This window comes from Pundamilia nyererei, unplaced genomic scaffold (assembly GCF_000239375.1).
Source record: "Pundamilia nyererei isolate P.nyererei 1_Seehausen unplaced genomic scaffold, PunNye1.0 scaffold00074, whole genome shotgun sequence".
NCBI lineage: Eukaryota > Metazoa > Chordata > Actinopteri > Cichliformes > Cichlidae > Pundamilia > Pundamilia nyererei.
Genome location: NW_005187475.1, coordinates 670,424 through 688,901, shown reverse-complemented (window position 1 = coordinate 688,901; position 18,478 = coordinate 670,424). Strand labels below are relative to the sequence as shown.

Sequence of the window (18,478 nt, the reverse complement as noted above, 5' to 3'; positions counted from 1 at the left end):
AAACTTTCTTCATCTGAGCCTCTTTTCTGCCAGTATACAAGGGCAGTAACTGCTATCATTATGTCAAATGATAATGCTGAAGCGGATCATTTATTGTGACTGCCTCTATACTCTGCATTTGTTCTGCCTGTTAGTCTGAAACAAATCAAACGTGATAGCAGAAGTACATGCAATCAATAAAAATGGATTAAACTAAGTTTAATAGGAGTTTCCATGCAGGCTCAAAATGGATGAGGGACCATCTGAAGCCAGTTCGATCCGGTAACCTTTGTGTTTTTTCCCATTAGTCTTTTGTGTTAACTAAAAATTTAATTGACTAGACAGCGGGCATGACTGAAGTCCTTTGGGGAGCAAGATTAATCCGACACACTGGGACAGCTTTTCCATTTATTAGCCCAATTAGCATCCCATTACCTGGGTTTCAGATCTGCTCTGCAGTGAAATGAGAGCGGGCATCTGCACAGCCACGTTAAAGCAGAGATCTCTGCAGATGTGGAACATCCTGCAGTGTCATTGCCAAGCATAACCTTTAACTATCACCGAAGAGAACCTCACTCCAGCATAATCCATCACGAGGATGTTTACTCTAAAAAATAGATCTTCAGTTACACATTTGTTCTCCAAGGAAGAAAAAAAAAGGCGAGCACTGCGTTCTTCTAACACTGCGGTCATAAAAGATTTTTTAATGTAAAATTAATCTGAGCTGAATTTTAAGAAGATGAATAACTTGCTTTAATTACTAAAATATAAAAATCAGATTCTTTTTTGTACCACATTGGTGGGAATCATGCTATCAGACCTGGACGGCAGAGTGGAGAAGTGGTTCGCACTGTTGTTTCACAGCAAAAAGGTTTGGGGTTTGAATCCACTATCCAATCTGCCTGAGACCTTCCTGTGTGGAATTTTCATGCCGAGTGGGTCCTCTCCGGGTACTCAGACAGGCAGTTAGTGGGGTTAGGTAGATTGGTGATTCTAAATTAGCTGTAGGGGTGAATGTGAGTGGTTGTTTCTTTGTGTCAGCCCTGCAACACCCCCGTGTTTTGCTATGTGGCAGCTGAGGCTCGAGCTTCACTGTGATGAGTGGAAGAAGATGGATGAGTGGGTGGGAATCACCTTTGTCAGTTTCAATTTATTTCCACATTTTCATGTTATCAACAGAGCTATGTTGGTTTTTATATTATGTTTGTGGACATTTGACAAATTCGATTTCAGCATTTATCTCAGTTTTGTCCCCCACCAGCTCTTGAAGGAAACATCTGGCTGTTTAATTTGGACAGCAGGTTTCTGTGTCTGAAAGAAATCTGCCTGCTGCTTCAGTTCAAACTTGAGCTATCACTTATTTCAACCACAGTACAGTAACAGTCAGTAGGAATATTACACTTAGATCTCTGTAGAAAGGAACTGTAGAGTTGAGGGTCTCTGTGGGCTGCTCACGTTAATCAACCCAGTTCATATTAGAAATCATTACTTGACCCTTTCTTAATATAAATGTTAATATAGGATTTACAGTTATTAAGGTTGTACTTGTCACTAGAGAAGTTTGTTTCCCCCACTAAAAAGAAAAAAATGATCTAAGTCAAAATTCTTGGTTTAATATCAACATTTTGTGTTATCTCAAAATTTTAAGATAAGCAGGTCAAAATTTTACTTAATAGCTGAAATTTTGAGATCAATATCTTCGCAACACCATTTACTGAAAAAGAAGCAAACTATTATCTGTTCGTCTCGTGAACGACGTGCTTTGTATTCACTTATAGTTTGACTGGTTGAATTCCCTCAAATAATCCCACCAGCCTGATGCCTCTTCCCTAAGCTGAGGCTTTCCTCGAGCCTTCGATCACATCAGTGATTATGATGAGATGAGCTGTGAAGCAGAAAGAACAATCATGTGCTCAATCGCATCTAAAAATATCAGCTGTCATGTTTTCGTTGACTCTGTGACTGTTGGGAAACACTTTAACAGAACTGCTCGTCATTACGGTAGTGCCACCAGACCGGCTTTACTGCAGGAGGAAGAGCAGTCAAACAGATTTATGTTCACTGATGTTTCTTGAACACTTTGTCACTGTTGGATTTTAGGATGTTGCCCAGAAACTAAAGTTTAACACTTAAACTGTTGAGCTGTGTTCATAAACGGTTCGACTGCCAAAACTTGATCCAAGAAGCTCAAAAACTGAGTTATAATAAAATCAACTATATTTTAATTTAATCCCCCCTAATTCTAACGGCCACAAGAGGGCAATGTAGCGTAACCCAATGATCAAGTCTTTTTTTTTTGTTTTAATTTAGTTTACATGCCATAAGGCTTTAGTTTTGCATAACCACAGAAAAATAGATACAGCTGACATAAATCCAGCCCTTCTCTGTATCCATTAAGAAAATCAATCCTTTTTGACCTCCACTAAGTGTATCAAATAAGGTAGAATGGGGTCATATAGAAAAATCATGACTGGTCTGGCAAATACTAGTCTGAGCATGAGGATTATTAAACTACCTGCACCACACATTTCACAGTTATCAGCATGTTGAAACTGCAGAAATCTTTTGGAGGTGAACAACAGCTGCTGCCTGATGCCTTGGAGCTACAAGTTTGAAAACAGCAGACACACCTAGTATGCAGTATATATCGACATCTATATAACATGGCATCACAGAGGTATATATATTCAAATGGCTGGGGTTGTGCAGAAAAATGATTAGTCCTTTGAATCTTAATGTACTGAATAGTATTTCTTTTAATAGAGAAAGAGATTTGATGCGAACATGATCTAAAAATGGCAGCAAAGACCACAGAGGGATTTATTAATGTAGTAACTGTGAGCCTTTTCTATTAAAGCAGGCTCACACCAACTGATGTTAAATATTTGTTACATTAATCTGCTTTACATTACTATATGCTAATGGGTACCATTATTATTATCTAAACTTGTGTTTTTCACAAGACTCCCAGCAAACAGTTTTACAGTTTTACATGAAAAGTAAAACCGTTTGCTGTAAGGAAAGGTTGCTGATAGGGAGCGCTTCTTTTATGCACCATGGACAAAAAAGGAAAAGATGAAACACTGCTGAGTTATTGAGCAAACATGCCAGCCAAAATTAGAAGATGAGAAAATACACCATACCGTGTTGCACTCAGTTTCACTTAGTACAGCAAGAACAACACTTCTTTCATTTCATTTAAAAATGCCCTCGGGCATTTTTACTGTTTTACAATTCATGTTAAGATACTTTTTTCCCCCCAGTGACACACCATCTGCTTCTTTTAGATGCTTTACTTTATTGTTACAATGAAAATGTTATGCAGATAAATTGTATTCCTTCATAGCAGAAGTAAAATGCTTCTGTGTTGTGAATCTCTACCATGAAACCAGCACTCAGTTTTGCATCTGGGAAACAGACACCCTCTCTACTTTAATGCTTGGGCTTAAACTTTTCCTTTAGGGTTACGGTCAGTTGGACGCTGGGTGGGGGGGGGGCTTCCCATGATGCACTGAGCGTTTCTTCTTCACGTGTCTCCTTTCACTCTCTGTGTCCTTATACACCACTACTGGATTTAATCATTACTTATTATTCATCTCTAGCTCTCTCTCCTAGTCTGCCTTTTGTCCGGTCTCTCTGCTCTTTCTTTCCCCATTACCCCCGACCAGTGGCAGCAGATGGCGCCAGAGGTTTCTTCCTGTTGAATGGGAGATTTTTCTGCCCACTGTTGCCAAGTGCTTGCTCACAGGAGGTTGTGGGATTGTTGGGGTTTCTTTCTAATATTGTAGGGTCTTTAACTTGAAACAGAAACGGCCTTGGCCCAACTGTTGTTGTCAATTAATGATATATAAATAAAACTGAAATGAATTAAACATCTTCATCATTGATAAAATGAGAACTCTGTGCATAATGATCTTTATTCATTTCCGTGTGTTATTTTTGAATAACAGAAAACATTTAGCAGTGCATTTCACTTCAGTCATCCCTTTTAATCAAGTCCTTGTGTGCTTGAATACTTTAGTGTCTAATAACGGTCGAATAAGTAGCCTCAAAATTAAACTTTCAAATAAAATGATCTTTAGCCATCATGGTAATTATAGTGTGTTTGTCTGATCAATAGATTCATCAGCCTCACACAATCATTGCACCTCTTTCAGAAGAGCTTAGTCTCCTTAGTTATCACGTGTCAATAATCACTGTTAATACATTATGCATTTTGAGTTTAGCTGTTGGTTATTTTTTTATGCATGTAAAACATTTGCAAAGTTACAAAAGTTTAGGATAATGCAGGTTATTTTCTCCCACTGCCTGGAGCACATCATTTGTGATCCAGGTTTTCATCTGTGATTTATCTGTATCAGATTAGTGCAACACCTTAGCTATTGGCTAGTGTGACCTGCCCTTAAAAAGAACAAACAGCTGCCTTGTTTCCAGTTCTGGTTGAAATGTGTGTGGGTTTTCTTACTGAGTGTTGTGTCTCTATTTGTAAGGTTATGGCAAGAAAACCATTTCTCATTTTGACTGGATAGGCTGATAAATCAAAGCAGGCTGGACTTTATTTGGAGCCAGTATGAGAAAAATATTGAGGAAAAAAATTCTGATGAACCACTAAAACTAAAAACCTATAAATGATTATAATATGGGCACTTTAAGTTGTCTTATTCCAGTGCTATTGTGACTCTTTTCCGTGATGTATCCAGTGATTTCCTGTCCTGCAGCATAAAAACAACCAAAAGGTGCTATGTTTATTTCTAAATTGGGAGTTGAAATTGCAAGAACAGTCATTTAGAGAGTGTGTAGGTGTTTCATGGCCGCCATTCTTGCGCCTCAATTCAAGCCACAGAAGTTCCTGTCGGTCTCAGACTACGGATGTGGTGCTCTCGGGGTTGATTCGTACCGGCCTCGTGCTCTTCCTGAGGTCCTGCAGCTGCTTGGCCGGCTTCCCCACGCTCTCCTCAAACCTCCGCTCAACCACCGGCAGCACGGTGTCGTGGAGGAAGGAGGCATTCTGCATGACAAAGGCTTTCTTCTCAGGGTCCTGCTCACAGCGGAGGCTGTAGTCTACGTGCTGTACGGCCACCAGGATGATCTCCCTCAGGCTCTCCAGCAGCACCATGTGCAGCTCAGGGAAGTAGAGCTTCAGGCCTTCCTCTAAGAAGCTCATCATCTGCTTGGTGAAGGCCACGACGGTATAGCTCAGGTTCACCCAGCAGTCATCACCTGTGTACTGCTCAAAGTTAATGCCACAACTGCGCATCTCATCCTGCAGAAAGATAAATATGTTAATGTTGCAGCAGGTAAAGGAAAACAGTGATTTGTGGCAGCTTTCATATGAAATCCTCAGCATTTGTTGTAACAGAAGCTCTAAGCACACAAGCCAAAATCCCTGCGTCCAGAAATTACAACATAATTAAGCATGCAAAACCCCCAAAATATGAAATTATATAAAAAGGAGCTTTAAAGGTTCACAGTGGAAAAATTTCAACAGTTGAATCATTTAAGCAGATTAATCCCAGATTATCAAAGCTTTGCTTTCTGTTACTCAATTTAGGAGGTTCTTGGTTAAAAACAATTAAACAATCAACAATTGAAGAAAACAAAAGAGTGAGTGAGAAACCATAAGAACCAAGAGACAAAACAGAAATAATTCAGATCCACCTTAAGTTTAGCCAAAGCCTCAGGAGTCATGAGGTTCATCCTCCTCCACATCTCCTCAGAGTTTCTGTGTTTCGTGGCCTCGATGATAATATCTTTGTAGCTCTGGAGCGCTGCCTTGATGTCTTTGACCAGCAGGGACTGCAGGGTGAAGGTCAGGTCCAGGCCGATCTCGGTGAGCTGCTGACAGTGTTCTTTAGCCACTTTAACGCACTCTGCTGCTGTCGACAGGCTCTCCTTACTGTCGAACACCTAGCAACGAGGAAATAAAAAAATTTACTTTATTAAGAAAACCATACAACCATAATTTTTAACTTGCACGCTGCATGCTCTGGCTGCCAATTAAGAGATCCTCTTGTGTTGCAGCAATGCTTTTCAGTTCTTTGCCCTTCTCAGATGGCTTTTTTTATTACTAAAACAACTCAACTTTTTTTATACACCTGAGATCCAGAAGCTTATCCTCTGTATACCAAAACACATTGTTGGTTATTTGCATATTTTAAACCATTAATACCTAAGAACACCACCGGAACACACAAATATTGCATCGTGTCTCAGTAGCTTAGTATGTTTTTAGCTATAAACAATGCAGAATATACAAATGATAGATGTTACATATCTTCTAATCATAGGGGACGTACCTATTACTCATTTTAGGGTTTTATCATCTGACATTTTAACTACCTGCTTGCTGAAGGCGTCCACAAACATCCTCATGGCTGATCTGGACCAGACCACGAAGGCAGAATAGCAGCCTGTGTTCCCGGCAAAGTCCATCTGAAATTCCTTGGCCGTCTCCAGCAGGCTGGTGAAGAATATGTTGCAGAGTTTGTGGATGTAGAGCAGCGTGGCTCCTTCGATGCGAAGCTGCCGTATAGCAGTCTGCACTGCAGCAGCGCGGTTCTTCAGAAAGAGCTCACAGGCTTTGGTGGACTGGCCTGAAACACAGATGACTGTGTGATGAGACAGTACAGATGTTCATGGCAATTACATTGTATTTTTGCAAATACATGCAAAGTGTGATGCATTATGGGAATCTGAGGGCCTTTATATTTATGACTGTAAATGTACAACATGTGTAGCTATTTCTCAGCTGATTCTGGTATGTTTTTAGTATATGTCTTGAAACCTATTAAGCTTAATGGGGAAAAAAAGTAAACTGGATGGCAAACTCTCCTTGAATACATAAAGAATACCTGGGAGTGTAGTGACAGGAGACAAAATGTTCTCTCTCTTTCCTTTTGATTGAGTTTTAAAAGAGGTTTATACCCTACATACTCCTGCTAAAGGGTAATGTTTTGCCCGAAAAAGGTCAAGTACTGAAAAATTGCAAATAAACATGTTTTTGCAAATCAGTCAGTGTGTGGGAGTCTGTTTGCAAAATTCGGGCATAATTAAAAATGGATCCACTCGAAGCTGTTCTGCACCAAAGCAAAATACAAATTTCTAAGGTTTTATAACATTCGGTCATTCAAGAACAGTTCTGACAAAAAATAAATAGTAAACTATATATAAACTATCATGAGGTTAGTTCTCTTAGTGCTCTGAATAGGAAAGTTATTTTCTTAATTAAGTAGTTTGAGAATATTCACCTTGACTGAAGATGAGGGGAAAAACAGTGAATACATACAGATCACCGCAAGCACAGCTTATTTGTCTGAAAATTACACTTTAACTGCATCCAAGGTCGAACTCGGACAACAAGCAATTTGAAAGTCAAGTCCATGCAAATGATGGAAGAGAATGAGCTAAACTCCCTGAATAATGAACAGTGAATTGTGGAAACCCTGTGAGAGGGCTGAGCACATCCTTACTGTGAATACACTGAATATAAAGTGAGATCATAGCAGACAGGTGTTATTTGTTTTGGTGATGTGTGCAAGCTTGTTATTTTTGATTTTAAAAAAAAGGACCTAGTCTGATGAGCTGGGAAACAGCCCGCCGGGTTGCTTTAGGACCGCCACGAAGTGACCGATCTGGAGACAACTCAAACACCAGGACCTCTGTCAGCTGCCGCACACGTTCATCCACCTTCCCCCTAAGCTCTTTAACCTTCGGGGTGACAGGCTGATCTCTGAGATACTCATTGAGCTTGTCCAGCAGGTCAACAGCACCCTCGAAGTCTCTCTGGGCAATGCACACATCCAGATCCTCTGGCAGCTCCTGGATCCACTCAAGGCTAAGATTCACGCTCTCCTCACCATCAACCGTGTCTTCTTCATCATCCATATCAAAAGGATTGGTGGATACCTCAGCTCTAACAGGAGAAGTGGGGACCTCCTCCTCCTTCTTATGCCTGTCTTTGGAGACTTTGTTTTTCTTGGTTTCATCTAGGATCTCCAACCACTCTTTCTTAACTTTGCTGTTCTCTGCCTGGAAGATGCGGCTGTCTGGAAACATTAGGATCTTGAACATGTCCTTCATTGGTGGGTTGTCTTTCACGTTAACCACAGCAAAGCTCTCCAGGTCATACAGAGCGTTGTATTTATACTTAACCGTGCCACGGCGGTTAGGCAGCCAGGTGGCAATCAGCAGACAGTCATTCATCAGGAAAGCGTGCACCTTCTGAATGGGGGACATGTTGTCAACATCAAACTCTGCAAGGTCCCCATTGTAGATAAGGTGCCTGCCTGGGGTGTCCATGATGTTTTTAACCCCTTCCACTTTCTCCAGCAGTGAGGTGAGGGTCCTCTGCTTCACCTCCTCAGTCTCTTTGGGAAAAGCTGCCTGCATCTCTTTAGACGTCTCATCCTTATCTGTGGACAGCAGGGCCTGAGTGATACTCTCCATGATGCTCTTCTGTTCAGTCAGGATGTGGCTCAGCTGGTACATTTCGCTCTCCAGATAGGAAATCTCTTTGGCTGTTTCGATGAACTGTCTGTAATTCTTGTAAACATTTTTCTTCAGATTTTGAGCCGTTTCGTCGGCAAGGTTTTGGATTTTTTGTCGGTGCTCCTGCAAATCCCTGTCGCCATCGGACTGCTGTGACAGCTGCTTGACGTAATTTTGCGGGTCGAAATTGGGCGATTCGAGCTGCTTCCGTAGTCGGTTCCCCGTTTCCGACATCTTTTGCCGTGTAACTGTTTACTTATTGAGATAAATTGTTGAGAAAATGTAGAAAAAACTGGACAGAGAAACAGTTCATCGAGGCGGCTCCTTCGTTCATATCCGCTTGTAGCCTAAACAGGAAGTTGACACCCTGGAACGTCACGGGATACAAAAAAATAATAAAACAATCAAAAAAAATCTAAATGATCATAGGTCGTTCATAATGGGTCTTATATTTATTTTTTAATATAATTTAACATATGTTAATGATTTATATTAGAAAGCCGTGTTGCTTTTATTTATTTAACTGGCGGAAACTACTTGAAATGAACAACACTACAGTTCCCATAATCCATTGCAAAGACGTTGCTTGACTACATAATCGAGTTTATGGTAGTTAGGCAAAACTAAACCGGATATAGCATTTTATGATTGAAAGAATGTTCCATTTTAGAAAAAAAATATTAGTAGATGCTACAGAACGCATATGCAGATAGTTTGATATTTTAAACTTATACATCAAAACAACAAAGAAAATAGCCATATTGAAAACAGGCTTTTACTTAAAACTTACTTAGTCGTTTAAAACTACTTAATTGTTTTACTTTGAAACCTGTACCGGAATTTATTTTTTCCTATTGTGACAGACTTGGCACACGGATCTTCGCACTAGCTTTGGTCTGACGGTTAGTAATATGAAAATGTCACTGAAAATTTCATGACAGAAGTTACATGACAGAAAGTATTTGGACGTATTGGTAATCTGTCAGACTACATTTTGGGACGACGTAATGCTACCGCCTGTTTGAGACCTGTACAAACTGCATTAGCTAGTTGGCGCTGACAAGCTAACTAAAAACAAATAACATAACAACAAATATCATCAAAACAACCACAAAACTTTTCTCTCTTGTCATGGATGAGGATTTCCTGCTCGCTATTCGGCTGCAGGAGCAGTTTGATCAGGAATACCAGGCTTTATTATCTTCATCAAGTGGTACTGTAGATGATAGTTTCGGGCCGAGCAGTAAGAAACGGAGAGTGGAGGTAGCTGGAGGTGGTAGCGATGTTGTTCCCTACTGGAAACCGAATCCCCAGCTTGAGAGGCCAATGTCCATTGTGGACGAGTCCTGGGAGATGCTTGACCCTAACCCCGACGTCAGGGCTATGTTTCTGGAGTTCAATGACATGTTCTTCTGGGGTAAACTTAGCGGTGTGGAGGTGAAGTGGAGCTCGAGAATGACGTTGTAAGTCATGCATGTTTTTGTTCTTGTTAACTCCCACAAAGTTGTCTACACAATAACACCTTTGATTTTTGTGCGGGATTTGGTTTTGCATGTCTGTAATGTGTCCTGCTCCTCTCTTTTTTTTTCTCTCTTAGGTGTGCTGGAGTTTGTTCTTATGAGGGTCGAGGTGGACTATGTTCAATCAGGCTGAGTGAGCCTCTGCTGAAGCTTAGACCCAGAAAAGACCTGGTAGAGGTGAGGTCGACCTGAACACCATTCACATCAGAAACACTGGGAAAGAGCTTGTTGTAGGGGATGAAATTTATACATCTATCATTTTACCTTCCTAACCCCAGCAGTGAATGTGTGACAGTGTGATAGATTAGAGCTTGTAATCCTTGTAAAAGAGGACAATTTTCATGTTCTTAATCAGTTTATTTTTCCCTGGTTGCCACAGACCCTTCTCCATGAAATGATTCACGCGCTCCTGTTTGTGACACAAAATAACCGGGACAGAGATGGCCACGGACCTGAGTTCTGCAAACACATGAACCGGATCAACAAAGCCAGTGGGACCAAGATCACTGTAAGTGTATGTTCTTGAGCATTGAACTGGTAGTCCCATAAGAGACATTTTCAAACTTATTCTGTTTTGTGGACCACGTATACATACAAACCTTCAAATTTACAGTTGTATTCAGAAGTTTACATATAGGCATCATGGGCTTGAATGTCATGGGAATTTGAGGCTTTTAATGATTTGTTTGAACTGCTGTTCAGGGTGCAGTGATTGAACAGCAAAGTAATCAAGAAACATTTGAATTCATTTAGGATTTTCTCTAATCCACACTGGATCAAAACTGCATATAGGCCCAAATCTAAACATACAATCCCACTCGTATTTGGTTAAATGTTCCTTAGCAATTTGCACCTTGAACAGATGTTTTTGGTAGCCATTAACAAGCTTCTGGTGTAATTCTGGCTGGATATTTGATCACTCCTGTTGGCATTTAAAACTCACTTCCTCTCATCTCAGGATGATAGTTTGGGTCTTTTTCCAGACCCTGCCAAAGCAGTGACACATCCAAAGTTGTGAAAATCTAAGATGGAGAGTTATCTAAGTGTCTTGGCCTTTCGTATTGCTCTGAGTATTGGTCAGTCCAGCGAGTCCTGGCAAAGAAAAATTACCATTTGGAGCGAATCGTGATCACTAACAAGAAGTTAGTACATTTATTAACCTGTTAGCAGTCGGACGTACCGCCCACGGTACATTGGATGGTTTAGGGGACTAATTGTAAATTTGTAGGACTGCTAAGGGGTTAAAAGTTAAAAGACATTGTAGAACCTCCACCAGCAATTATTAAAATATTTAAGTGAATGCATGTATATATTTGAGCTTGACACTGAGGATTAGAGGAAATCCAAAATAAATTCAAACTTTGACATCCACTTCTTGTTTTTGAATGCTGTACCATTATTCCATCCTGAAGAGACAACAGAAATCAGTAAAAGCTCAAAATTACATGCATTCATGTCTTCGTTCATTTTCATGCTGGATTTTTATTTTAGAAAACCTTCAATTGTTAATGCTTCTACAGCAATTTTTTGTAAACCCATTCATTGGGGTGGCTGTAGCTCAGGAGGTAGAGCAGGTCACTGCTGATTGGAAGGTTGGTGGTTCGATCCCTGCCTCCTCCAGTCTGCATATCAAGTATCCTTGGGCAAGACACTTACCCCAAGTTGCTCCCATCGGAATCTCAGTATCGAGATGGTGCTTGTGAGAATGGGTGTGATTGGGTGAATGTGGCATGTTTATAGAGCGCTTTGAGTACTCCGGGAGAGTAGAAAAGCTGTAAGAATCAGTCAATTTACCAGTCTATTGGGCTGGATTGGTCATGTTTGGCATCCATGCCCATTTTCATAAACTTATGTCTTCCCATCTTTCCTTTCTTTCATCAGATCTACCACAGCTTCCACGATGAGGTTGATGTGTACCGGCAGCACTGGTGGCGGTGTGATGGGCCCTGCCAGAAGCGTAAACCCTACTTTGGCTACGTGAAGAGGGCCATGAATAGAGCTCCTTCTTCTCTGGACCCTTGGTGGGAGGATCACCAGAGAACATGTGGTGGCACATACACCAAAATCAAGGAGCCTGAAGGATATGGCAAAAAATGCAAAAAAACCAGCAAGACCTCAGAGAAGAAGGCCACAGGAAGTGGCAAGCCTTCAAGTACGACTACAGGTAACATGCCCGTACACGCCTGTGTATTAAGCTTTAAAACATTGTACCAACAAACAAGAAAATCTTGTTCATATTTCAAACATTTTAAACCTCAATGAAAAATGTTCTTAATTTTCTGTGACAGCCTCAAAACAACAGTCATGTCATGCTTTTATGCCTGACCGCTTTTAACTGTGAATAGATTGTTTCCACTGAGTAACTTGAGCATGTAAAATCAATTTAAATCAAATGACCCCCTGCTACAGAACATGCAAGAAATATAAAGAATGGTATTTACTGAATTGGCCCCTCAGAGACTCTAGGCTTACCCACTGGACAGCTTTGGAAACATTAAGTGTGTAATTACTACACAATTAATAATAATAATAATAATAGTAATAATAATAATATTATTAACTTCTTTACACTTTCAGAAAAAGGAGTTTCACTGGTTAGGCCCACTTAAGATCAAAGTGGACTGTATGTGGTCCACAGTGTGAAAGGAGTATGACACCCCTGATTTAGAGCATCTAAATGAACTGACTTTATTGTCAGAAACTCTGGTCTTGTATATAAAAAGATATAATATAAGAACTGAAATTAAAGAAAAAGCAAACCACGTCCACTTGAACTAAGTTACTGGATTTAAATACATTGCATGGCTGACTCTAAATTGTATCATTTCCTGTCCCAGGTTCTGGATCACAGGATATAAGGAACATCATCCCATTTCGTGGGAAAGGCTTCATCCTTGGGGGGAAGTCTCAGGACTCAACGTCTTCCTTGCCATCTTCCAGGCCACCACTTCCTGTTGTGAAAACACCATTGTCCAACCCTGTCCCCTCCCCAAAGAAGTTCTTCACGCCATCGTCCCCGACTAAAAGTGTCTCCTCTCCTGTTCACTCTAACAAGACCAATGGGATTTCCAACACTTTTACCTCAGTCAGACCATCCACTTCCATGGGGAAAAAGCCACCTGTAAAGAGGTCTGTCGGCAACGCGAGCCACTTTGTCAACATAAACGGTTCACCAGTGAAAATGCCAAAATTCCAGAGCAGTAGTAGCAGCCAAGGAGGAGATAAGATCAAACAGAGTTCCATTGACGACCTTTTTAATAGCACAAGCCTCAGGAAGTCAGAGACCAAAAGAGACTCACTGATATCACCAAAGTCTTCCACAAATGCTGCTTCTGCCTCCTCTATATTTCAAAAACAACAAAATAATCATTTGACTTCCTCTCCCAGCACGCCCAGTCCCAGCCCTGACATAACAAACCATTCCAAGGTCTCATCTGTAGTTACAACCGGATCCCAGGGTAGCACTTCAAGACCTGTACAGTCCAAGTATTTTACTAATTCTGACAGTGACAGCACATCAGCGGCTGTGGGTAGGAATCAGACGCCAAGACAGAGGTCGTGGGATGACCGCAGCAGCTCTGCCAGCATCTTTGACTTCTTCCAGAAGACCTTAGGCAGCGATTCAGCAACATCGAAGGAATCAATTAAGGCAAAATCACCAGAAGTGCTGCAGAGAACTACCAGTGCCACCACCACACCCTCCTCTTCTGCTTCTCTGCAGTCCTCAGCAGGACTGCACAGTGTTGCCTCCTCTTCTTCATCCCCCTCCTCCTTTGCAGTGATGGTCTGTTGTCCAGTGTGCCAAGCAAAGATCCAGGAGTCAAAGATCAATGAGCATCTTGATTCCTGCCTCTCTTGAATAAGGAGGTGATAACTTTTAGAAAGTCAGAATAAGTTTGATGTTGCACTAAAACTTCTTAACTTTGGATGTTCAATAAAATTTTATCCTTGTTTGTTCAGTAAGACGTGGCATAGTGATTTTAATGATTTTTTTCTTTCTATCACACTATGATTACTTCTGCGATTTCACTGCATGACTTTATGTCTGCTGTAACAAAATTCCTCACTGAACTGGACTGCATTAGAAAACTATGACAGCAGTGTTTTGCGGAAGAACGTCAGTGTGATATTACCGGTTATGGTTTGAATTCAGAAACCGTTTTGTCTTAGCCTGCAAAACCTATTTTTGTCTCCTCTGGAAGTGGATATTATTGATTTGTGGTTCCTGCAGTGGGATGTACCCCCACCCCCCAAACCTCAGGTCTGCATCTGCTGCCCTTCAGACAACAGGAGACGCCGTCTGTTCTCTGCTGATCTGATCTGTAGGAGTCAGGTTTCGCACTTACTAGCTATTTATTTCTGCAGGTCATCACATTTGCACTGCACCCAGCCTGCGGGGTCAGGTGGTGCAAGGACATTTGAATTTACTCAGTAAAACACTTCACCAGTGATATCCTCAGTACAAGAAATACTTGGATGACTAAAACGTTACAGATTTCTACCTGAATATTTTATTCATCTGTTTGGGTTTTAATTGCCAAGTAAAATATTTTTATTGGTCTGTTTGACTGAATATTTCAGTGTGGAGTGAATTCAATGCCAGTATTCAACGGTTGTTTTGTGTAATGATTAAATATCCAGAAGAAAGTGGTAAAAATCTAAACTTTGTACCCTTTGAGCTAAATGCTTATCAGGTATTTGCTGTGCTTTTAGCACTGTGCTAACATATACTGATTAGCAGTAAACAATACAGATGAGGTGTGATGTATTATTTGCTTGATGATCAAGTGATGAGAAGACTAGATTAGTGTCTAGACTTAACCCTGTATTTGGACATTGACTATAAAATGCAGTCAATTTCTTTATGAATTTTCAAGATTTTTCAGTGAAAACAAGAAAAGAAAAGTTTAATCATGTTAAGGTAGCAGAAACATAAACCAAACCTTACAGGCTTCCCCACAGAAACCACTGAAGACCAATTTATGTGTCAACAAGTCAATATTTAATCAAGCATGTCTTAGAGTAAATCATAGATTTAACCTGATAGTTGTTTCCTCAGCCTACATCAGACAAATGTCCTTTTGACCATTATTATATTAAGATCGCCAGTGAAAATGTTTTAGTTTTGTAAGACTAACATTATTTACTTAAATGCAGTTTACTTCAGATCACTTTAACCATCGGATCAAAAGTACTCTGGATAGTTTGGGTTTTTTTAGATAGCACAAACGCTTTAGTCATACTCAAGAGAGAGAACGGGAGACAGACAAGTGGGTGTAGCAGAGCTGGTGGGTAAGCAGAAAGACGGAGAAGAGGGTTAGGGCAGAGGTCAGGCAGCGTGAGGCCAGCTGCTGATCATGACTACGCCCTCCTGTTCCTGCAGGAAAGACTGGAGCAATGCCAGGGGCGTCAACAAAGCATGTCGGCAGCAGCATGTCAATTACCTCAGTCTGCTGCTGCAGCTTTAATTGCCATCTGGCTCCACAGGCACAGAGGAAATACTGTTGGGAAAAAGGCAAGGGTGGATTTTATATTTGATTCTCAAAAAACTACTACGCTTAAATATCTAAAATCTTGTACTTGAATGCACAACAGCTTCTACTGAAAAATACGGTAAACTCTATTCATTGGGGTGAAGTTTGTTATTGCCAAATTACAGCTGACACTAAAAACACCACTGAAGATGCAACTCTATGCTTTTAGCTATGTAAAAATGATAAAGAAAATATACAGTAGTTCAAACCAGACCAACCAACCAGAATTAAGAAGAAAGGCAATTTAAGCAACTTTGGATGTGGTGCCAGATGGTCTGGTCTGAGTAATTCAGAAACTGTTTATTTACTGGGATTTTCCCACACAACCATCTGAAGAGTTTATAGAGAATGGCTAGAAAAAGAGAAAATATCCAGTGGCAGAAATGCTTTGTTGATAACAGACATAAAAGGAACATGATTCAAGCTGATGTGAAGGCAAGATTATCTCAAATATGTTGTTTCAACCAAGATATGCAGAAAAGCATCTGTGAACATGCAAGACATCCAACTTTGAGTGGTGACAGTAACAAAAAACCACACTGTGCACCACTCACGTCAGCTAAGACATGAGTCTTAGCTGACATAAGTGGCACAGGGTCACCAACAGAGGACAGGAAAAACATTGCCGGTTCTGATGAGACTTGGTTTCTGCTGTAAGATTCAGATGGTAGGGTCAGAATTTGGCATAAGGAACATGAAATCGTGGCTCAATCCTACTTTCAGACTGCTTCTGGTAATGTAAAGGCGTGGGCAAGTTCTGGGCGCATGACGCCTATTTCCAGCAGGATAACATCAAATGGCCTGGAATCTGATGTGGCAGAATGGGAGATCTGCAGCATGGACGTACACCTGACAAACCCGGAGCAACTCTGACACTATCGTGTCAATATGGACCAAAATCTCAGAGGAATGTTTCGGGCACCTTGTTGAATCTGTGCCACGAAGAATCAAAGCAGTTCTAAAGACAAAAGAGGGTCCGACCCAGAACTAGCAAGGTGTACCTAATAAGGTTAAGGTGATCTAATACTTGCTCACAGTCCTTTCAGCACTGTCTTGTTTTCTTCTTAAATCCTTCTTAAATATGATTCTTTGAGTGTTTATAATGAAAATCTACTGATATATACAAATATCAGGATCTTTTACATTGAACTCAAAAAAACAGAAGCGTGCAAATGTTGCAACCCATAAATACACGAAACTATACAACAGTTTTAGCTGCTTGTATATACTGCTGGTTTAAAGACACTTTTGGAATTTGGTCTGATTTTTAAGTTTGTTTTATTTTATCCTTAAAAGTGAATTTGCCAACAGCAGTGTAGGGGTTATGGAAGATCTGAAAGCAGCTCTAAGAAGTCATATTAGATTCACTGTTTCCTGTCTTTGTTAGAACAGAAAGAGGCTGTTTAATCACTCTAGCAGCTCCAGAACAGGACGATGTAGTGTAAACAAAGCTGAGCTGTGGTATTATCCGACCAGCCTTTGAGTTTTTATTGCTATTTATTGCTAATGTGGCTTCCAAACCTTTTATAATTGTGTGTGTGTTATGTGTGTGTGTTTCATTTATAATACCACTGTGTAGAATATTGCCACTGCAGTTACTGTAATTCGGTCTGATTCCATTCCCGTTTGTCACAGGGAGGAAACAGTCACCCCGTCCACCGCAGAGGGCCTCTGAGCAGAGGAAAAATCCATGACAGCAGTTGTTAGTCCAGGCCAGCCCTCTTTCCTGAACTTCTGTACATTGACACGCTATAGGGAGCTGAATTCCTGCAAACACACCCCCACACACACGCACATTATTTCCTTTCAGGTCTGTTGTTTCTCCCTGACAGTGATGCATTCCAGACAAGCTCCAAGTTCAGTGCAATGTCACCCTGTTGGCTGCTGTTTGTTTAAGAGCTATTGTTTCATGTAGAGGTGCAAGTAATCCCTCTGCAGAAATCAAATCTGTTTAAACTTACTCTTGAACTGCTGTTTTAACAGCTTTTGCCATTTCATCAACTGTCACTTAGAACGTCTGTGGTTAAAAATATTTCATAATCTCAGCAGTGACAGCTTGTCCAATGTTCTGAAATGTACTTGTTTCCGAGTTAAATACACTCTTTTAATATATTTCTATTCTTCATGATGCTAAATCTTTCTAGTGTAGGGACACATGAGTATCTTAATAAGTTAATTTCTTAATGTTTTCATATATATCGCATACATTAATATATAATATATATATTGTATTGTATACCTATACTGACTGCTCGGTCTAGCAGGCGCAAAACACCAGCAAAACACCAGGTAGACTGAGCAGTCAGCTAAGTCTGCAAGGCTAGGCTGACCAAGCTGTGTACTCTAAGTACAAGATCCATTGGGTTTTGGGGTCTATCACACCAGGCAAGACCCCAGGTGCAGGCAGTGTAAAGATGCCCCTGAGACAATTCAGCACATAACAGAAGGGTGCAAAATGATAGCAGCCAGGGCATACATGGAACACCATTACCAAGGAACATTTGTGCCGAGTGTGCCCTGGAAGTCCCGAGGTCAAAGTGGGCGACACCCCCTAGGGTGGTGGAGAATGACCGAGCTAAGATCCTGTAGGACTTCCAGATATAGAAAGACAAAATGGTAATGGCTATAGTGGTGGTAGAGAAGCAGAAGAAGACGGCCGTAGTAATCGATGTAGTGATACAGAATGGCAGCAACATCAGGAAGAAGGAACACAAGAAACTTAAGAAATACCAAGGGGTCAGAGAAAGAGCTAGAAAAGATGTGGAGGGTGAAGGTAACTGTGGTCCCAGTGGTAATCGGAGCACTAGGTGCAGTGACTCCCAAGCCTTGCGAGTGGCTCCAGCAGATCCCAGGAACAACATCACAGATCTCTGTCCAGAAGAGTGCAGTCCTGGTAACAGCTAAGATACTGTGCAGGACCCTCAAGCTCCCAGTCCTCACTGCTCAAGCTTGAGGGAT

General features: G+C 40.9%; 2 protein-coding genes across 2 annotated transcripts; one reads left to right on the top strand and one right to left on the bottom strand.

The window, feature by feature from the left end:
* Positions 1 to 3,878: 3,878 nt before the first annotated feature.
* exoc8 (exocyst complex component 8) lies at positions 3,879 to 8,851 on the bottom strand. Its single transcript, XM_005737223.1, has 4 exons — positions 7,548 to 8,851; positions 6,319 to 6,572; positions 5,638 to 5,886; positions 3,879 to 5,242 (listed from the first exon to the last, which is right to left on the bottom strand). Exons 1-4 carry the CDS (start codon positions 8,698 to 8,700, stop codon positions 4,838 to 4,840), a joined length of 2,061 nt encoding a protein of 686 aa, XP_005737280.1. The 5' UTR covers positions 8,701 to 8,851; the 3' UTR covers positions 3,879 to 4,837.
* A 264-nt stretch (positions 8,852 to 9,115) lies between these two features.
* On the top strand, positions 9,116 to 13,949 carry sprtn (SprT-like N-terminal domain). The gene is made up of 5 exons (XM_005737222.1): positions 9,116 to 9,929; positions 10,064 to 10,163; positions 10,366 to 10,494; positions 11,868 to 12,150; positions 12,824 to 13,949. The coding sequence occupies exons 1-5, from the start codon at positions 9,598 to 9,600 to the stop codon at positions 13,843 to 13,845; spliced, it is 1,866 nt and encodes a 621-aa protein (XP_005737279.1). The 5' UTR covers positions 9,116 to 9,597; the 3' UTR covers positions 13,846 to 13,949.
* Positions 13,950 to 18,478: the final 4,529 nt, after the last annotated feature.

Excerpts from the sequence above, each read along its gene's own strand:
- exoc8 (XM_005737223.1), bottom strand. The coding sequence starts at position 8,700 with ATGTCGGAAACGGGGAACCGACTACGGAAGCAGCTCGAATCGCCCAAT. Across the intron at positions 5,887-6,318 it reads TGGACGCCTTCAGCAAGCAG|GTGTTCGACAGTAAGGAGAG; the intron begins GTAGTTAAAATG and ends CCTCGTTGCTAG. Across the intron at positions 5,243-5,637 it reads AGGCTTTGGCTAAACTTAAG|GATGAGATGCGCAGTTGTGG; the intron begins GTGGATCTGAAT and ends ATCTTTCTGCAG.
- sprtn (XM_005737222.1), top strand. The coding sequence starts at position 9,598 with ATGGATGAGGATTTCCTGCTCGCTATTCGGCTGCAGGAGCAGTTTGAT. Across the intron at positions 10,164-10,365 it reads CCAGAAAAGACCTGGTAGAG|ACCCTTCTCCATGAAATGAT; the intron begins GTGAGGTCGACC and ends TGGTTGCCACAG. Across the intron at positions 12,151-12,823 it reads GCCTTCAAGTACGACTACAG|GTTCTGGATCACAGGATATA; the intron begins GTAACATGCCCG and ends TTCCTGTCCCAG.